We start from the raw sequence: 20,577 nt of genomic DNA on the forward strand, positions 1-20,577 counted from the left end.
AACTGGTGGCACAACTTTAGATGGCCAAAAGCTACTTAAATGTGTCATACTTTATGCTCATATTTATGATTCCAGAATCATTAGTGTTACATATTCACAAATCATTATTTACGTATGGTTACATTTTTATTCAAAGGGGCTCTGTAGCGTGCCCCAAGCAAGGTCTATATAAAAATGTCAATTCTTTTTCAAATTCATAAACCTCGTGCTTATCCTTATTCATCCAACATAAATGAATCAATTCAAAATCACCATATGTTCTTAGCCCGGCTTTCAAATAACTCCATGGCCTCGCCTCTCCCTATAGTTGTAACCTCATTCCGTTCTACAGCCCTCTGAGCTCCTCCATTCTTTGATATTCATTGCTTCACAATTGGCAGCCTTGCCTTCAATTGCCTGGGCCACAGCTCTGGAATTCCCTCCCTAAACCCCTCTGCCTCTTTATCTCTCTCTCCTAATTTAAGTCACGCCTTAAAACTTACCTCTTTAATCAAGCTTTTGGTCACATGTCCTACATATCTCCTAATGTGGTTCAGTGTCAAATCTTGCTTCGTAGTGCTCCTGCGAAGCACCTTGGGATGCATTAGTATGTTTTAAGGAGCTATATAAATGCAATTTGTTTTTTTTGAATGGCAACTGTTATATATTCATTGAACTTGTGGTTTAGCACAACTCCAATCTGTGGCCGAAAGTCATTGGTTACTCCTGTACAAATCTGGAGAGCATATTCAGAAATCAATTTATGGGTAACTGTGGAGAAGCAAGAATTCCAGATCACTATAGCAAAGGTATTCAGAGGGTGACATCTCCCCAAAGAGTTAGTGTTGCATTTTCAGTATTGTACTATATCGTTATACTCAATTTATTTGGTTTCTTCTTTGCGTCATCCATTAAACTCTAAATAGACCAGCCCTCAATCTAACTCTTTTATCATCTCCATCATTAACCTCCTGCACTTCCTGCCCCTCAACTAATTGATTTTAAAATCCTCAATCCTTACTTACAAATTGTTCCACAGCATCACCTCAATCTATTTCTGTGATCCACTCCAGTCATGTATTTCACCTCATACTCTTCCATCCTCTTAAATCAGACCTTTGACATAATGACCGGCTCCCTTCATCCAAGAGTGTCCAGTTGTCTCTGCTCTACTCTCTTGAACAGTCTCCCTAAATTGCTCCCGCCCTCATTTCTTTCTCCATCTTTATAAACCACCTCAAAACCCACCTTCTCAACCAAATTTTCAATCACCTGTCCTATCTCTCGCACTATGGCTCCTTAATCCATTTTATCTCATCTTCTCACCAGCCAATTCAACTTCAGATGTAAGTTATTGTTGTGTAAGTGAGGGGTCTTGACAAGGTGGATGTGAAGAGGATACTTCCGCGTGTGTGAAAATTTAGAGCTAGGTGCCACTGTTTAAAAATAAGGGGTTGCACATTTGAGGAGAATTTTTTTCCCTCAGAGGGTTGAGTGTCTTTGGAACTCTCTTCCGCAAAAGCTAGTGGAAGCAGAGTCTTTGATTACTTTGAAGGTAGAGGTAGATAGATTCTTGATCAGCAAGGGGGTGAAAGGTTATTGGGGGTAGATGGAAAAGTGAGGTTGAGGTTACAATCAGATCAGCCATGATCTTATTGAACGGTGGGGCAGGCTCGAGGGGCTGAGTAGCCTACTCCTGCCCCTAATTCGTATGTTCGTAACTGGACCAAATTTGCTTTTATAGTATTTCTTCCTAGTATTTGTACCTATGCCAAGACTTTTCTGGTCTACTGAAACATCCTTTGATTAAAGTTACTGGAAAGCCCAGCAGTAACTTACAACCTCACTAACTGAGCAGTGTACCTGATTGAGCCGATCATCTGCCCTTCACTGAACCCATCTGACTTTCATACCATTGTATCCAATTCTGGACACTGTACTGTAGGAAGGACATCAAAGCCTTGGGGCGGGCACGCAGGAGATTTACAGGGATGTGGGGGTTCAGGTAGATGCAGCAACTGGAGAAGCTCAGATTATTTTGAAGATTAAGAGGAGATTTAATAAAAGTATTCAAAATCACAAAGGGTTTTGATAAAGATAGGGAGAAGCTTTTTCCACTGGCAGGAGGCTTGTAACCAGAGGATGCAGATCTCATTTCATGGAATCATAGGCCTGAATTTTTTGCTCGCTGGGCGCGCCCGATCAGCTAGCCGGACAGCGGATGAGAAATGGGTTCCCGACAGCGATCAGCCCTCGACTGTGATTTCACACTGGCCAGCCAATTAATGGCCAGCCAGAGTGAAGCGCATACCGAGAAAGGCTCAGCGCTGCTGGTGGGAGCGGGAAGAGGGCGGGTGTTGATGAGCGCTTCCACTGAGCTCCCTGAAGGCAGACAGATGCCTCTGGGAGCTGCGGACTTCCAGAGAATAAATGCAACAACAAAAATGCTGCAAAAATGTGCCCATGCAGAATCAAGCAAGCACTTGAAAAGCATACCTCATAAAAAGCCAGTCTCCAGATATCTCTTTTTATTTCCCCATGGAGAATTCATCCCGCGCTGGATCAAGGTTTGAGCAAAAATGTAAAGGCTGTCTGGCCGATTGACCCCTCCGCTGCCGTAAAAGTGGACGGGCCATGAAAGATCGCTTTCAATTGCCTCCTTTATGGGCTTAATTGCCCGCTTAATTGCCAGCGGGCACACTTCCGACTGCTGCGCACGCCCGCCGACCTGAAGATTGCTCGCATGCGGGATGACGTCGGGGGCGCTCGCCCAATGTCATCGTGCGCTATTTTGCGTCTGTTCGGGTCGGGTGTGCGCCTGCCCGTGAGGCGTAAAATTCCGCCCATAGAAGTTACAGCACAGAGGGTTATTCAGCCCGTCATGTCCATTCTGGCTCTCTGGAAAAGTAACTCAGCTAGTTTTACTCCCCGCCTTTTCCCCATAGCCCCGTTAATGTTTCCTCTTCAGATAATTTACCCTTTGAAAGCCATGGTTGAATTTGCCTCCACCCACACTCTTAGATCCTGAACAGTCACTACATAAAACAAGTTTTCCTCATGTTGGCTCTGGTTCGTTTGGCAATTACCCAAAATTGGTCTCCTCTGGTTCTGACCCTTTAGGATTTAAGATAATTGGAAAAAAAGAGTCAGAGGGTATTTGAGGGAAAAAAAGTTACTCAGTGAGTTGCTGTAATCTGGATTGTGCTACCTGAAAGGGTGTGGGAAGCAGATTCAAATGTAACTTTCAAAAGGGAATTGGATAGATGAAAAAGATAATTTTTAACAATTGCAGGGCTTTGGGGGAAGAGCAAGACAGTGGGACTAAATGGGTATCTCTTTCAAAGAGCCAGTAGAGGCACGATAGGCTGAATGACCTCCTCCTGTGCCAGAAGATTCTACAAATAGAACCAAAATCAGATGGGTTCCATGACAAGTTGGAAATTACCTTGCACATCTCATCAATTTGCATATGACTGAGTGCGTACATAGCCGAGTCTGCTCCACATCTAACTGCCACACAGCAATGTTGTTAGCTAGTACCATGCAATGATGAACAAGCCCATTAGAAAAAGGAGACATGGCAACTTTGACCTTTACTATGATTAGCATGAATGCAAATAGGTAGATGACAGCCAAGATATCAAACAGAACAAGAACAGCTCAACATTTCTGGTCCCACTGATGTTTCACTATTTGCATCTGCACAACTGTGTGTTTCAATTTGGCTGCTGATTTGTAATGTCGTGAGTGAGGAATGAACAGCTAGTAGGATAGAAAGCCAGAATAATGGGCACACAGCTTGGAAAATGGCGTGAGCAATGTTGTGCATTCATCCAGCCAGCCAGCCAGATGCGAGTGCTATTGATGTAAGCCAAACAATGCTTTAGTGAGATTCCTAAGGTTGACAACAGCAACCCAATCAGGTAAGAGAAGCAGGAGCAGAAGAGCAGGCAGAGTGTTACGAACTAATCACAACTACAGATGGATTGACACATTCAACCGTGTTCTTTACATCATGTTAAACGAATCATTACCGACATACTTTAAAATTGAAGGCTGAAGCTTTAGGGATCAAAAAAGAAAAAGAAATGTGGGGCTATGGGGAAAGACTGGTGGAGTGGGATTAATTGAATAGCCCTTTCAAAGAGCTGGCAGAGGTATGATGGACTGAATGGCCTCCTTTGTGCTCTAATACTTTATTATCCAGGTTTGGGGCTGTGAAGTGACAGGTAACATTCACGTCACATAAGAGTCAGGTAATAATAATTTGCAATAGGAGAAAGGCCATAAATCTCTGCATTACTGATAACGCCGTGCCCCCCTGCCCAAGCATCAATATCATGGAGGTCGCCATTGAATAGATGCCATAGTGGAGCAGCCATATTCACATTGTAGCCACTAGTACAGGGCTGAGGTTGGGTACTCTCTGGTGAGTGGGTCCTGACCCCGCAACATCTCACCACCTCCTACAGAACGAGAGTGTGGGGTGAAATAATCACCATACGTCTGCAGCAGTAATGATAACTGAAAAGCTTAATATCATCCAGGATGAACACTTTCCCTCAATCAGCACCCATGCCGCTTCTCAATATCAACACTTCCATGCTGTGGCTGCATCATGTACTGCATGGCCTCACACCTTCCTATCCCCAGCTCTACAATCCTTTGAGATTTCTGCACTCCTCCAATTCTAGCCTTTTATTTGTCCATGGCTCTGATCACTTCACCATTGCTGTCTGTCTTCAGCTGCCCAGACATTAGGCTCTGGAATTCCCTTTCTAAATCTCGTCGCTTCTTGACCCCTCTCTCCTCCTCTCAGGTGATCCATAAAACCTACCTCTTTGCCCAAGCTTTTGGTCATCTGACCTAATATCTCCTTATGTGACTTGGTGTCAAATTGGTTTGATAACGTTCCTTAGAAGCACGTTGGAATAGTTTACCACATCAAAGGCATTATACAAATGCAATTTTTGTCCACCGGATATACGACATCAGCTCATTAAGATTTACCCAAATGCATGATTTTCTTCTACAATCTCTATCAGAAAAGAAGACTAGAACAACAATGACATGAGAACACCATCCTATTCCTTACAGTCACACCATCCTGATTGGATGTATACCATCGTTCCTTCATTGGCATGGGATCAATATCCTAACACCTTTCGTGAGAGCACACCACAAGGCCTACTTTTGTTCAAGGAATACTGTGCACAGTCCTCGTCTCCATATGATGCAACAGGTGTAGAGGGGCTGCAAGAAGGTGCAAAAAGGGTTTGCAAGGATGATACCTGAACTAAGAGGTTATACTTTTCAGGAAAGACTGAACAGGCTGGGGCTCTTATCTCTAGAAAAGCAAAGGAATGATGGGTGAGCTGATAGAAATAGTCTTTAAAATTCTGAAAAGGTTCAACAGGGTATATGTAAAGATGTCTCCACTTGTAGGGGAGACTAGAACTTGAGGGCCATAATCGTTAAACAGTCACTAATAAATCCAAAAGCGAATTCAGAACAATCTTCTTCACCCAGAGAGTGGTGAGAATGCAGATCTCGCTACCACATTTAGGAGAATGCTAAAATGCTGGCATTGAACAGTCAGGCTGAATGGCCTGTTTCTGTGCTGTACATTCCACGTAATTCTATGAGAAGGCCAACAGCATTTTTCTAGGGATGTGCAATAAACGTGGCCTTGCCAGATACCCCCACCCCAAGAACAAGTTAAAAAGTGTGCCATAGATTTAGGGAATGAACACTATTGGAGAAAGTAATGTGGCCCAATTGGAACACTGAACAGCAACACACTCATCGAATCCCACTGAGGAACAACAGAAACAAATGGAAAACATCATTTTTTTTTACCTGTGTGGATTGCAGCTTCTGCTCATACTGAAGCTTTTCATCCTCTAGCTCTTCCACTTTGGATTTCAGGCTCCGTAATTCCCGAAGCAAGTTCTGGAATGTCAACAAAATGCGAGTGATGTTAACAACAAAAAAAAAAGACTGTTGAATAATTCAATTAATCTCTGGCGCAATCTGGCCTGTTGAACTATTTAAGGTTTTGCCTGTTGACTGGAACAGAGAAGTTAGTTACATGTGGCCTGAAAGCAAATCCCACATTAATCTAAGACATTGTTCCATAATTACTTAAGAGATAATTGGATAAAGAAAGACAGACGTGCATTTATATGGCGCTTTTCACGATGTCAGGACCTCCCAAAGGGTTTTACAGTCAATGAAGTGTCATCACCGCTGTAATGTAGGAAATGGAGCCGTCAATTTGGGCGCAACAAACTTCCACAAACAGCAATGGGATAACCACCAGATAATCTGGTTCTAGTGATGTTGATTGACCAACAAATGTACGCCAAGGACACCCCAGATTTCCTTTGAAAAAGCACCATGGCATTTGACACTCCTTCAGTACTGCACTGGGAGTGTCAGCCTAGATTTTGCACTCTAGTCCTTGGAGTGGGACATGAACCCACAACTCCGAGGCGAGAGTGCCACCTAAGAGCTAAACTAAGCCATTAGAGGATGCAGGGAAACGGGATCACAGAAGACAGCACAGTTGAGAAGCTGGCACCAATACACACACAATGGGCTGAAAGGTGGTCTTCTGTGTTATAATTTCTATAATCACGCGTGGAATGTTTGGAGAGGGTCTTGGTGGAGTGAGATATTGGTAGAGCAAGTCAAAACGTTTGCAGAATGGACATTCTGTTCATAGAAATTGGTGACTGTACAATTTTAGTAATTTAACGTCATTGCATTTATCTAAAGATATACTCAGAGTAGTTATTTTGAAGTTTCTTTAGATTTCTTTGGACCTCTTTGGCCTCAGCTTGAGTATTGTGTACAATTCTGTGCCCCACAGTTCAGGGAAGATGCAAAGGCCTTAGAAAGAATACAGAGGTAGTTTACCAGGATGTTACCAGGGGTGAGGGGCTTCAGTTATAAGGACCGCTCTCCTCGGCTAAGAGGTTTCCAAGAGGTTGGGAGGCTTTGATAAAGTAAAGAGAGAAAAATGATTCTGTCTGGCGGGTTGGTCAATAACCAGAGGTCATTGATTTGAAGACATTGACAACAGATCTGGAAGGAAGTTGAGGAGAATTGTTTTCACTCAGAGTTGTCGGGATGCGGAATAAGTGGTGGAACTGATCCCATAAATAATTTTAAAAGGGAGTTGGACAGGTACTTGAGAATGAGGAACTTAGGGTTAGTGACAAAAAGCGGGATGAGGGGGCTAAGCATAACTGCTCTTTCAAAGAGCAGGCACCAGGGGCTGAAGGACCTCCTTCCGTGCTGCAAGTTTCTATGAATATCTAGTGGATCTGAGAGAGGAACACACACAGGACTAGAAAGACCCCTGTAGTTCATCATTCCACACCAGCAAAGAGCAGTTGGATCAAATAACCTGATTTCGTGCTGTATAATCCGTGCAATTGACTAAAATCTCGTAACCAAACTCCCTTGAGTATCAAGTCCATAATCCATTGATGGATGTACATTGTGGGTTTCATTGGGGAGTATTTTTTTTAAAAACCTGAAGGCAGCACAAAACACTAAAGATATGACTTTGGTCCTGCCCCATCTTAAATGTTCGGAGTAAATTTAGAGCCCATTCAGTTCTGAATTTAACATGTATGAATAGAAGCAAAAGCTGAAAATGCTGAAAGTACAATGATTCCATCCTCTGAATAGAGAAATTAAATTAAGATTGTCTTTGAACCCTCCCTCATTTAATCTTGGGCTCATTTTAGTCTGAGGACTCAGAGCAGTGAGGATTCACTGTGCCAAGCCTGCTCACAATTGATTTTCAGAACGAAAGTTCTTTTTTTAAATTATTTATTCACAGGATGTGGGAGCCAATGGCAAGATTCATCCTTAATTGTGCTCGAGAAGGTGAGCAACTTTTCTGAACAAAATTGATGGCTTGCTAGGCCATTTCAGAGGGCAATTAAGAATCAACCACATTGCAGTGAGTCTAGAGTCCCATTTAATTATAGCTAAGGATGGCATATTTTTTCTCTAAAGGACATTAGTGAACCAGATGGGTTTTTATGACAATCAGGTAGTTTCATGGCCACCATTACTGAGAATAGCTTTTTATTTCACACTTATTTAATTAATTGAACTCAAATTCTTCATTGGCATGGTGGGGTTTGAACTCGTGTCTCCACATCATTAGTTCAGGTCTCTGGATTACTAGCCCAGTAACATAATCACAGTTCCAGCTTTTTCTATAGATTTCTCCTGGTTGGGTGGGGCAGTGCTGCGGGGCTTGGGTGGCAGGGGGTGGTGGTTCTCCTGGAGTGCATAACCAGCAAGTCACAACAGAAATTATGCTGATCTTTCTATCCACAGCTTACGCCAAGATTTTCCAAAGGTCTTATTAACATAGAATGAAAACATAACACCACTGTAAAGCAAGTGGAGATCAAAGTAAACAAGGAAAGCACCAAACTAAGGCTACAATCTTTAATTATGATAATTAATGTTTGAAGCCACCTTTCCATCATTTACGCACATTAAGAACAGCATGCTTAAAATCTTGCAACTGTGGATGTTTTTTCAACTCTTAATGCAACCCATGCTGATGACATCAAGATGCTGATGAAGCATTTTTGCAAAAGAGACCGAATGTGGTACACAAAGAGGGAAGAGCATGTGACCCACAGTCACATGGAGCCACAGGTGTAGAAATAACATCCTTGTAAGACAAATGGATAGAAACTGATGCCCTCAGTGAACCTGGAAGTCTGGGAATCCAGCGTAAAAACCTACCTGTTTAAAAAATGTTTGATTTGATAAATTTATCAGATTACATCCAATTCTTAGCATATTTATTTTCTTTAGAGAGTTAAAATGACTAACTTTGTTATTTTGGAGACAGGTTAAGTTTCAGTTACCTTTTGCATTTTATAGTTTCTGTACTGTACACTCCCCCAAGCTCATATTGGAACAGATCAAGAGACAAAACAATTCACTAAGGCAGTAACCCCCATCAACCACCCACCCCCACTTTGCTCCTTGCCTCTGGGAGGTTATAAAAACACATGTGGTGGAAACCAGCTTGGATAACACATCGATAACTGTCCATAACCGATCCAAGTTTCCAACTGAAGCACATTGAATCAATTAAAGCCATTCTGAAACCCAGCACTCTCCCTCCTTGTGCTTGCTGGTTCTCAGCTTTAAAAGTCAAGAGCTAAATGATGTATGCATTCTTAATAAAATTTACACGGAAATTGGAGACACCAGTTGAGGTAAACTTTTATGAGAGAGCTTCTAGTTTGAAACTGTGGCCCAAATGCGTTTGAAATTACGTTGGTTGGGTTACAGATTAAGCTTCCATGAAGGATTATTTGCATTAACACTCGCGTAAAATTTTACATGAAACAACACAAACGGGCAGCACAATTGATTTTTTTCTTTCCGTTAAAACTGTCCCTTAACGTGTTTAAGTGCAGTAAGCTGTGCAGTTTATTAATACAACCAAAAATGGGTTTATCAGCAAAAAATAAGTATTTTTAATAAGGGTATCCAGGTCTTACCTTGACTAAAAATCACTGAAAATAACTTTTAAAATAAACAACATTGAACAATTTAGTAGTCAGTTTCTTAGCAAATTAAATAATTTTTTGACATGAGTAATTTGCTAAAGTGTGCGACGCTTGCCTGTGGGGCTCTTGTGATGCAGTCGGTGGTGTCCTTGCTTCTGGGCCAGAAGATCCACGTTCGAGTCCCACCCCAGGCCTTGATGACCAAGGAAGCTGCGTTCATAACACAGCCGAACAGGTTGAGTATCAACCTGCAAATCCTTTCAACACACGCCAATGGCAGGGGGTCGGAGTTGGAGAGTTTCCCAGTCAGCCATGCGATGGAAAGAACGTTGGAGCCTCTTCCATCACAATCCATAGCTCCAGGCTTACAACACATGCATGTAAAAGTGCCTGTTACCACGGCAACTTGGATTCAGAATGAACTGCAGCACACCACCACCACTCCTGCTTGTGGGAAAATGAATGCAATTTGAAGAGTCTTCTCTAACCAGGTGTAATCAGCGAAATCTTGCAATTTTAACCCAGGGGCGTGGCTACTTTTGTGGGCGGGGCCTGAACCAGCCCAACTGAATCTTGAGCCAGTGTAAAGAATCGCGGGAAACACGAGCACCAGTGGTTTATGGGTGCAAATAATTGATGATTCAAATTTCTCAATCCTTTTGAGCTAGCTCTGACGATTCTGCACGGATTGTACGGATGTCACTGGTGCAAACGAGTGGAAACCCAACTGCTCAATTTCTGCTGCGGGGTGAATCAACAGACATTCAAGCAGAACGTGATCGCCACTGTGACACAAGTCCGGGGCTGCCCTTTTGAAGCTTGAATGTGCCCTTGTCAGGAAGCACCTTGAACACTGGGTCGAGCTCAAGTCACTGAAGCACAAGGAAACATTCGCAATTCCTGGAAGGGTGTTGAGAAGAGTGATGAGGCTGATTTTTCACGACTGATATCAATCTATTTTTGTTTGGCAAGGGCATCAGGAAATAACAACTTGCATTTGTATAGAGTCCTCAACACCCCATGCATTTCACAGCAGTGTTATCAGTCAAAATATTGTCACACAAACCCAAGGAGGAGCTATGGGTAACTACTTTGGTGAAAGAGATAGGTTTTTAAAGAGGTCTTAAAGGATGGGAGAGAGGTAGAGAGGAGGAGAAGGTTAGGGAGGAAATTCCAAAACTCAGGAACACCAATGGAGGAGTTAAGCAAGTGGGGATTCCATATCCAGAATTGGGGTGCAGGGAGCTTGAAGGGCTGTGGGTGTGGAAGAGGTTACCGAAATACGGCGGGGTGAGACCACAGAAAAATTTGAAAACAAGGGTGAGAATTTTAAAAATTTGAGGGCTTGGTGCACTGGAAGCCAATGTAGATCAGTGAGCATAGGGGCGATGGGTGCATGGGACTTGGTGTGCATTAAGATGCGAGCAGAGATTTGGATGGCCTCAAGTTTACAAAGGGGACAATGTGGCAGCCCAGCCAAGAGTGTGTTGGAATAGTCAAGACTAGAGGTGACAAAGGTATGGATTATGGATGAGGGTTTCAGCAGAAGATGAGCTGAGGCGGGGCAGAGTCAGGCAATATTATGGAAGTGGAAATAGGTGATCTTCGTGATGGCATGAATATGTGGTCAGAAGTTCATTGCGGGGTCAAATATGATACCAAGGTTGTGAACAGTCTGGTTCAGCCTCAGACAGTTGCCAGGGAGAGAGATGGAGTCGATTGCTAGGAAGCCATGTTTTGAGGGGGGACCGACAACAATGGCTTGGGTCCTGCCAATGTAAAATTAGAGATTTCTACTCATTTAGTACTGGATGTTAGAAAAGCAGCCTGACAGTTTAATGACAGTGGGGGAGTTAAGAGGTGGTGCTGAGGTAAAGCTGTGTGTTACAAGCAAACATGGGAAACAAATGTTTTGCTTTTGAATGATGTTTCCTCCTTCTGTGTTCCATCATTCTATGATTCTAGGGAAAGGTAGCAGCCATTTTGTGCACAGTAAGATCCAAAAATAGCAAGTTTTTTCATTTATTCATTCATTCATGGGATGTGGGTGTCGCTGGCCGGGCCAGCATTTAGCACCCATCCCTAATTGCTCTCGAGAAGGTGGTGGTGAGCTGCCTTCTTGAGCCACTGCAGTCCATGTGGTGTAGTTTAGGTAGTGAGTTCCAGGATTTTGACCCAGCGACGGTGAAGGAACAGCGATATATTTCCAAGTCAGGAAGGTGAGTGACTTGGAAGGGAACTTCCAAATGGTGGTGTTCCCATGTATCTGCTGCCCTTGTCCTTCTAGATGATAGTGGTCGTGGGTTTGGAAGTTGCTGCCTAAGAAGGCTAGGTGAATTCCTTCAGTGCATCTTGTAGATGGTGCACATTGCTGCCACTGTATTGGTGGTGGAGGGAGTGCTGTTTGTGGATGGGGTGCCAATTAAGTGGGCTGCTTTGTCCTGGATGGTGTCAAGCTTCTCGAGTGTTGTTGGAGCTGCACTCATCCAGGCAAGTGGAGAATATTCCACCACATTCCTGACTTGAGCCTTATAGATGGTAGACAGGCTATGGGGAGTCAGGGGGAAGATACTTGCTGCAGAATCCATAGCCTCTGACCTGCTACTGTAGCCACAGTATTTATGTGGCTAGTCCAGTTCAGGTTCTGGCCAATGGTAACCCCCAGGATGTTGATAGGGGGAGATTCAGTGATGGTAATGCCATTGAATGTCAAGGGACGATGGTTAGATTCCGTCTTGTCGGAGATGGTCATTGCCTGGCACTTGCATGCAGGAGTACCTGGCACTTGTGTGGCGTGAATGTTACTTTCCACTTGTCAGTCCAAGCCTGGATATTGTCCAGGTCTTAATTGCATTTGGACATGGACTGCTTCAGTACCTGAGGAGTCATGAATGGTGCTGAACATTGTGCAATCATCGGCGAACATCCCCACTTCTGACCTCATGATAGAAGGAAGGTCATTGATGAAGCAGCTGAAGATGGTTGGGCCTCGGCACTGCCCTGAGGAACTTTTGCAGTGATGTCCTGCAAATGAGACGATTGACCTCCAACAATCACAACTTTGTGCTAGGAAAGGCTCCAACCAGCAGTGAGCTTCCTCCCTAATTCCCATTGAATCCAGTTTTGCTGGGGCTCCTTGATGCCACACTCTGTCAAATGCTGCTTTGATGTCAAGGGCAGTCACTCTCACCTCTGGAGTTCAGCTCTTTTGTCCATGTTTGAACCAAGGCTGTAATGAGGCCAGGAGCTGAGCGGCCCTGGTAGAACCCAAATTGTGCATCAATGAGCAGATTATTGCTAAGCAAGTGCCGCTTGAAAGCAATGTCGATGACCCCTTCCATCACTTTACTGACGATCGAGAGCACGTTGATGGGGCGATAATTGGCTGGGTTGGATTTGTCCTGCTTTTTGTATACAGGAAATACATAGCTGGGCAATTTTCCACATTACTGGGTAGATGCCAGTGTTGTAGCTGTACTGGAACAGTTTGGCTAGGGGCGCATCAAGTTCTGGACCACAAGTCTTCAATACTATTGCCGGAAAGTTGCCAGGGCCCATAGCCTTTGCAGTATCCAGTGCCTTGAGCTATTCCTTGATATCACGTGGAGTGAATCGAATTGTCTGAAGACTGGCATTTATGATGCTAGGGACCTCCAGAGGAGACAGAGATGGGTCATCCACTCAGCACTTCTGGCTGAAGGTTATTGCGACTGCTTCAGCCTTATCTTTTGCACTGATGTGCTGGGCTCCCCCATCATTGAGGATGGGGATATTTGTAGAGTCCCCTCCTCCTGTGAGCTGTTTAATTGTCCACCACTATTCATGACTAGATGCGGCAGGAATGGAGAGCTTAGATCTGATCGGTTGGTTGCGGAATCACTTGACTCTGTCTATTGCTTGCTGTTTCAACTGTTTGGTGTGCATATGGTCCTGTTTTGTAGCTTCACCAAGTTTGCACCTTATTTTTAAATATGCCTGATGTTGGCATGCCCTCCTGCATTCTTCATTAAGTCTGGGTTGATCCTGGTGTTAATTGGCTTGGTGTTAATGATAGAGTGGGGGGTATGCTGGGCCATGAGGTTATAGTTGTGGTTAAGTACAATTCTGCTGCTGCTGATGGCCCACAGTACCTCATGGTTGCCCTGTCTTGAGTTGCTATATTTGTTCAGAATCTATCCCATTTAGCACGGTGGTCGTGCCAGACAACACGATGGAGGGTATCCTCAATGTGAAGGTGGGACTTCGTCTCTACAAGGACTGTGCAATGGTCACTCCTACCGATACTGTCATGGCCAGATGCATCTGCGACAGGCAGGTTGATGAAGATGAGGTCAAGTATGTTTTTTCCTCTTGTTGGTTCCCTCACCACCTGCTGCAGACCCAGTCCAGCAGCTATGTCCTTTAAGACTTGGCCAGCTCGGTCAGTAGTGGCGCTACCGAGTCACGCTTGGTGATGGACATTGAAGTCCCCCACTCAGAATACATTCTGCGCCTTTGCCACCCTCAGTGCTTCTCCAAGTGGTGTTCAACATGGGGGAGCACTGATTAATCAGCTGAGTGGGACAATACTTCCTTGCCTACTTTTGACCTGGTGTCATGAGATTTCATGGGGGCCAGAGTCGATGTTGAGGACTCCCAGGGCAACTCCATCCTGACTGGGCAGGGATGGTGGTTTCAGGGACATTGGCTGTAAGGTATGTTTCTGTGAGTATGACTATGTCAGGTTGTTGCTTGACTAGCCTGTGGGACAGCTCTCCCAATTTTGGCACTAGCCCGCAAATATTAGCAAGGAGGACTTTGCAGGATCGACAGGGTTGGGTTTGCTGTTGTCGTTTCTGGTGCCTAGGTCGATGCCGGGAGGTCTGTCCGGTTCCATTCCTTTTAAACTCTTCAGTGGATTGATATAACTGAGTGGCTTTGCTAGGCTAATTAAGACCACATCGCTGTGGGTCTGGAGTCACATGTAAGCCAGACGAGGTAAAGATGGCAGATTTCCTTCCCTAAAGGTCATCAGTAAACCAGATGGGTTTTTATGATAAGCGACAACGGTTTCATGGTCATCATTAAACTTTTAATTCCAGATTTTTATTTAATTCAAATTCCACCATCTGCCGTGGTGGGATTCAAACCCAGGTCCCCAGAGCATTGCTCTGGGTCTCTGGATTACTAGTCCAGCAACAATACCACACCACCTCCCTCAGAATGAATGACTGGGTAACCGGTTATCAGACATTAGATGCAAGTTTGACCCATTGAACGTATACATCTGATACAACATCTGGGTCCGCATCACATTTTTTCAGCATATGTGCTTAGGATATTAATTTTAGATAGATATGTTTCGATACAAATATAAAGCTAGCTAAACCCATCAAACTACTGGTCCCTCCACTGACCTTCTGTATCAACACTAAACACTGTCAGGCCAAAACCAACACTATTCTACAAGGAGTTGTCAGCAGCAAAACAGTAGGAATCCCTTCGGGATAAGCCCTGGCTCTGTGCAGCAAGATCCATAGCAGTCCTCTGAGTATGTCCACATGTCAAACCTCAACAGAAGCAGACTGCACTGCACAACAGACATGGACCACACCGCACAACAGATTTGGACCCCAGTCCAATCAGCTCTTGCACAGGGCGCAAGACAGCCTCGCTACAAGTGTTTATTTCACTTTTTAAATCAGAGTATTTTTTGAAATTGGTTTCATCAAATGATCCCAATTTGACACTGATGCTTGTATGGTTGACTGACCTTAAAAGCATTTGAATCATGTTTCATCACGTCCTTGGTACTTTTGCCTTTTTTTGAGCACAAGGAGATCCATTCAACATGTACATCTGGTACAACATCTGCAACACCGCAAAATCCTTTCTTTGATGGGAAGAAGCTTTTTTTCATAAAACAGCTGATTCCTTAACAAAAAATGCTAACAGTGCTTGGAGAATTGCCAAACCTAGACAGCACAGCGTCTTGGTTTTCAGAGAAGTGAACAGCAATGAGGAAGCCATTTGGCCTATCATGTCCTTTGAAAGAGCTATCCTGTTAGTCCCACTTCCTTCGCTCTTTCCCCACAGCATGGCAAATTCTCCTCCCCTTCAGGTATTTCTCGGATTCCCTTTTGAAAGTTACTATTGAATTTGCTTCCACCACTTTCATACCTCTCTGTATAAAAAAAGATCTCATCTCCTCTCTGGGATTTTTGGCCAACAGTTTGAAATTTATGTCCTCTTGCAATGGAAACAGTTTCTCCTTATTCGCTCTATCAAAACCCTCATGATTTTGAACAACTCTATTAAATCCCATCTTAACCTTCTCTGCCCAGAGTACAATCCCAGCTTCTTTAGTCTTTCCACATAGTTGGAATTTCTACCCATACATTGGACTAAGACCTGATTTGGAACACACATGACAGCAACCTCCTGAACACGCAGAGAATAACCTGAAGCACAGCATGAACCATGAGTGAACAACTCACCTCATGCAAATCCAACATCCAGCCAAGTCAAAGATTGGAAAGGTCTCCAGTGAGAGGGGGTTTGAGGCAACGATTTGCATTCATATTGTAGGGCCTTTGATACTCTAAAATGTTCCAATGCACTTTACGAAGAGCATCATCGAATAAAATTTTGACTCTGAGCCGCATAAGATGATATTAGGACAGGTGATCATAAGGTTTTAAGGGGCGTCTTAAAGGAGGGGGGAAAGGTGGAGAGGCCAACATTAAAACAGATCATTACCACATTGCTGTTTGTGGGAGTTCACTGTAAGCATTTTGTCTGTTGCATTTCCTACAATTGCGACAATGCTTCAAAAGTACTGAATTGACAGTAAAGTCCTTTAGGACATCCCAAGGTCATGAAAAACACTGCTTGCAACCCATTCAAAGGGGCAGTTCAAGGCCTGTCATGATCTATGAAAAATTAGATTGATTTTCATTGCTAGCCAAGATGAATGCATATGGTGCCAACCACAATTTTGTAAGGAAGAAAATTGGTGCAATACCCCAATTTTTTTCCTTTAGGGAGGAAAAGAAGTCTCGTGATTTTTCATGAGGTCATCTGCAAGGTCTTGGCCCTCAGTTTTGAATTCATTGGCGAGCAAACTTGGAAATGCAGTTCCTTAGCATGGTCTATCTCAGAGCACAGCATGAAGTGCAGGTAGCTCGAACTTGGAGCCCCTGGGAAGTGGCCAACTACTCTGAATCATTGCTGCCTCTCTCCATTGACCTTCCCACCTGGGAGTCCCCACTGGTAGCAAACGTACCGCAGGAATACACCCTCTGTGGTGTAGGTCACAGGAATAACACAATCCCTTTACTGCAGCTATCTGGTAGTCAAAAAGGATCGAAACAACAACTTGCATTGAAAGTAGCAGAATAAATCACCCCAAGGCATTTCAGGGGAACAATGAGAGTGAGCCAAAAAAGGAGACATAAGGATAAAAAACTTGGTTTTTTAAGGGGCTTTAAGGAGCATCTTAAAGGAAGAGAGAGGGGTAGGGGGGCAGAGAGGTTTAGGGAGGGAATTCCTAGAGCTACGGCTCAGGAAGCTGAAGACACGGTCGCCAATGATGCAGCAAAGGAGAAAGCGGATGCACAAAAGCCCAGAATTGGAGGAACACAGAGTTCTGAGGGCTGTAAGGTTGAAGAAGATTACAGGGATAAGCAGGGACAAAGTCATGGAGTCATTTGAAAACAGGGATCAGAATTTTAAAATCAAGGCGCTGCTGGACCAGGAGCTGGTGCAGGTCGGTGAGCACAAGGGTGATGGGCGAGAGGAACTTGGTGCGAGCCAGAATATGGTACAGCAGGGTTTCAGAAGAGTTCATAATTTATGCAGGGTGGAAAATGGGAGAGGCCAGCCAGGAAAGCAGTAGAATAGTGGAGCCTGGGGGCAACAAAAGCATAGAGCAAAAGTATGGCTAACCTCACTTTTCTGCAACTCATCACATTCCCGGTGGTCCTTCTCTAATCCAGCCAGCTTAATTTTCAGACTTGAAATCTCAGCCATTAGATCCAGTTTCTGGCTCTCCAGTGCTGTCCTGCTCAGCAGCTCCTAGAAACAGCAGGAAGTTGCATTTTCAATCTCAAATTTTTTTTCCGTTCCCACATCAAATCCCAAAGACATAAATGGAATTACGCCAAAAGACCAAGTATGATTGATGCCCGATGGAGGGTCCTGGCCCCAGTCTGTGGATAGACTAAATAAGTTTACTCAGCAAGTCCCCCAGCCATTTGGGTACCAGCAATGTGGGGGTGGGGGGTGTGTGTGTGCGTGTGTGGGGTGGTAGTGGTGGGGACAGCGGGTACAGGGGGCAGAAGACAAAGTTTCACTGCTTTGCTGTTCTTGTTGACAGGCCCTTTCTGTATCAAGAAAGACACAGGGCTAAAAGCAAGGTTTTTTCTGACGCTAATTGGACACTGAGTCTTTGTCCCATGTTACACAGACATTTGTTAGTATAATCTTCCTGAATGCACAAAGGCAGAACAATTGTGAATTGTGCTGTTTTAGTTTTGGTGTTGGGGGAGGTGCTAACCTAGGGCGAAACGAGCATTCGGGGAAACCAAAGCATAAGGAAAGAGGAAGCGGTGTTTACAGGATCTAACTCCCTGCTAAAAAAAAATCTCCCTCTTCCTCCATTGCCAACTACAGTACGATGTTTCGAATGTGTTCCAAAACATTTAGATAACCTTGTTTTAATCATTTATAGAACGGGAGAGCCATTGGCAAGGCCAGCATTTACATCCTATCCCTAAATGCCTTCGAGAAGGTGGTGATGAGCTGCCTTTTTGAACTGCTGCAGTCCATCTGTTGTAGGTGCACCCACAGGGCTGTAAGGAAAGGAATTCTAGGATTTTGGCCCAGCAGTAATGAAGGAGCAGCTGATATGGTTCCAAATCAGGATGGAGAGAGACTTGGGAGGGAACTTACAGGTGGTAGTATTTCCTTCAGCAAGTCATGTGAAATTCTTCAGTATTGGTGACCTTAATAGTCTCTTACAATCTCAACCTTCTGACTCGAATCATTTTAACCTTTTCATGTGTTGTTTTTAACCTGCTTATCAGAGTGTCAGCCATGGCTTAGTGGGTAGCACTCTCGCTTCTGAGTCACGAGGTTGAGAGTTCAACCCCAGAGACCTGAGCGCCATAATCCAGGTTGACATTCCCAGTGCAGTACTGAGGGAGTGTGACATGGTCAGACATGCCCAATTGCAGATGAGGCATTAAAACGAGACCCCATCTGACCTCTCTGCTGGACAAAAAAGATTTCATAATATTATTTCAAAGAAGAGTAAAGGCAAAGACGATTTCCCTCCGGTGTCCTGACCAATCCCTCAACCAACAGGTTATCTGGTCATTTTTGCATCGTTGCTTGTGGGACATTGTTGTGTGCAAATTGGCTGTCATGTTTTCTACATTACAATAGTGACTCCACTACAAAAGTACTTCATTGGCTGTACTTTGAAGTCATGTAAAGGTTCTTCCTTTCATTATATATTTGGACGTTTGGTACAACTCTCTGACCAGAAACTCCACAGGAGCAATCCTCAATTTCCATTGATTTTGAAAATCCTGCTCCATGAGGATGAGGTGCAGCTCATCAGAAACCCTCATTGACTTCCTCTCTCCAAACAGCAAAGAATCAGTGAAGCAACTGCTCACAAACTGCTACAAATAAAGGTGTACAAAAACTCTCACTAATCTCTTCCCCCTCTGATTTATACTTGCGCAGATTCTAGAGTGTTATTCAAAATGCATCATGGGGACAAAGCTCTCTTATAGGACAGAAGGCAGCATTTGGCCCTTCAGGCCCGTGCAAGCACCCTCCCCCTGCTCTTTCCTCATAGCCCTGCATTTCCTTTTCCAGTATTTACCCAATTCCCTTTTGAGAGTTACCACTGAATCTGCTTCCACTGCCCTTTCAGGCAGCACATTCCAGGTCAAAACTTACTGCGATTAAAAAAAATACTCTCATTTCCACCTGGTTCTTTTGCCAATTACTGTAAATCTATGTCCTCTCAATTTATTTCAGGCCTGTCACATGCCTGTCACACACAACAGCTGTGTGGACTCTGAACGTTACATCCCCTCTCTCTATCACATTAGAACAAACCATGCACTGTGGTGGGGGGAAGCAGGGTCGGGACACCAATGGTCACTGTCCGGTACAGACTCTCGCCATTCTTATGATCTGATTGCAGAATGGATTATTTACAACTGATTCATAACCCTTCCCAAAAATGTGAGGCAGAGTAGGAATAACAGGATGGAGGGTGATTACTGAAATTCTTGTTCCCACAGCAGTGAGTTGCATCTTTCCAATGTCACACTGAACCTTTGACCACCTCCTCTTGGAGTATAACATTTGCTCCAAGTCAGCCATTAAATCCTTCAGCCTAAGAGTGAATTAAATCCTTATGAGTTTTCTCAGTACAGACCACTTTTAAGTTAATATTATCAATAAGTACAAAGGTGAATAGCGGATTCAGGTGAAAAAAAGGAAGTTCTCTTTACTGTTTAAAAGGGTTTTTTTTGGAGACATTCTGTGGGTAGGTTAAGCTCCCTTAATTCCCAGGAATCTTACTTTACGAAGCTTTGATTTTAGTGGCAGCTGTTGCTCAGTTGGTGACATTTTTGCCACTGCTTCAGAAGGTTGTGGGTTCAAGTCCCCCTCCAGGACTTGAACACAAAAATCAAAGCTGACCCTCCAGCATAGTGATGAAGGAATACTGCACTGTTGGAGGTATTAAACTGAGGCTCCTCTGCTCTCAGCTAGGCAAAAAAAAAAATCCTGTGGCACTATTTTGAAGAAAAGTAGGGGAGTTCATCCCACATGTTCTGGTCAATATTTAACCCTCAATCAACACCACAAAAATAGATCATCTGGTCATTATTACATTGCTATTTGTGGGGGCTTGCTGTGAATTAGCTGCTGTGTTTCCTATATTGCATCAGTGACCACACTTCAAAAAATTCTTAATTGGTTGTAAAGCACTTTGAGAAACCCTGGGGTCATGAAAGATGTTTTATAAATG

The 20,577-nt window shown here is 43.9% G+C and overlaps 1 protein-coding gene across 5 annotated transcripts in view; it reads right to left on the minus strand.

Annotated features, from left to right (window-relative positions):
- The window catches only part of ppfibp2b (PPFIA binding protein 2b), a 254,599-nt gene that overhangs the window by 69,324 nt on the left and 164,698 nt on the right, over window positions 1-20,577 (minus strand). For 4 of the 5 annotated variants that reach the window (XM_078549397.1, XM_078549395.1, XM_078549394.1 and 1 more), the window contains 2 exons: window positions 17,469-17,597; window positions 5,839-5,931 (listed from right to left, as the gene is read on the minus strand). In XM_078549397.1, coding sequence (XP_078405523.1) covers window positions 5,839-5,931; window positions 17,469-17,597 — 222 coding nt within the window. The remainder of the gene's footprint in view (window positions 1-5,838; window positions 5,932-17,468; window positions 17,598-20,577) is intronic. The other variant, XM_078549396.1, reaches the window with a different exon arrangement.

This window comes from Cetorhinus maximus, chromosome 9 (genome assembly GCF_964194155.1).
Source record: "Cetorhinus maximus chromosome 9, sCetMax3.hap1.1, whole genome shotgun sequence".
NCBI classification, from domain to species: Eukaryota; Metazoa; Chordata; class Chondrichthyes; order Lamniformes; family Cetorhinidae; genus Cetorhinus; species Cetorhinus maximus.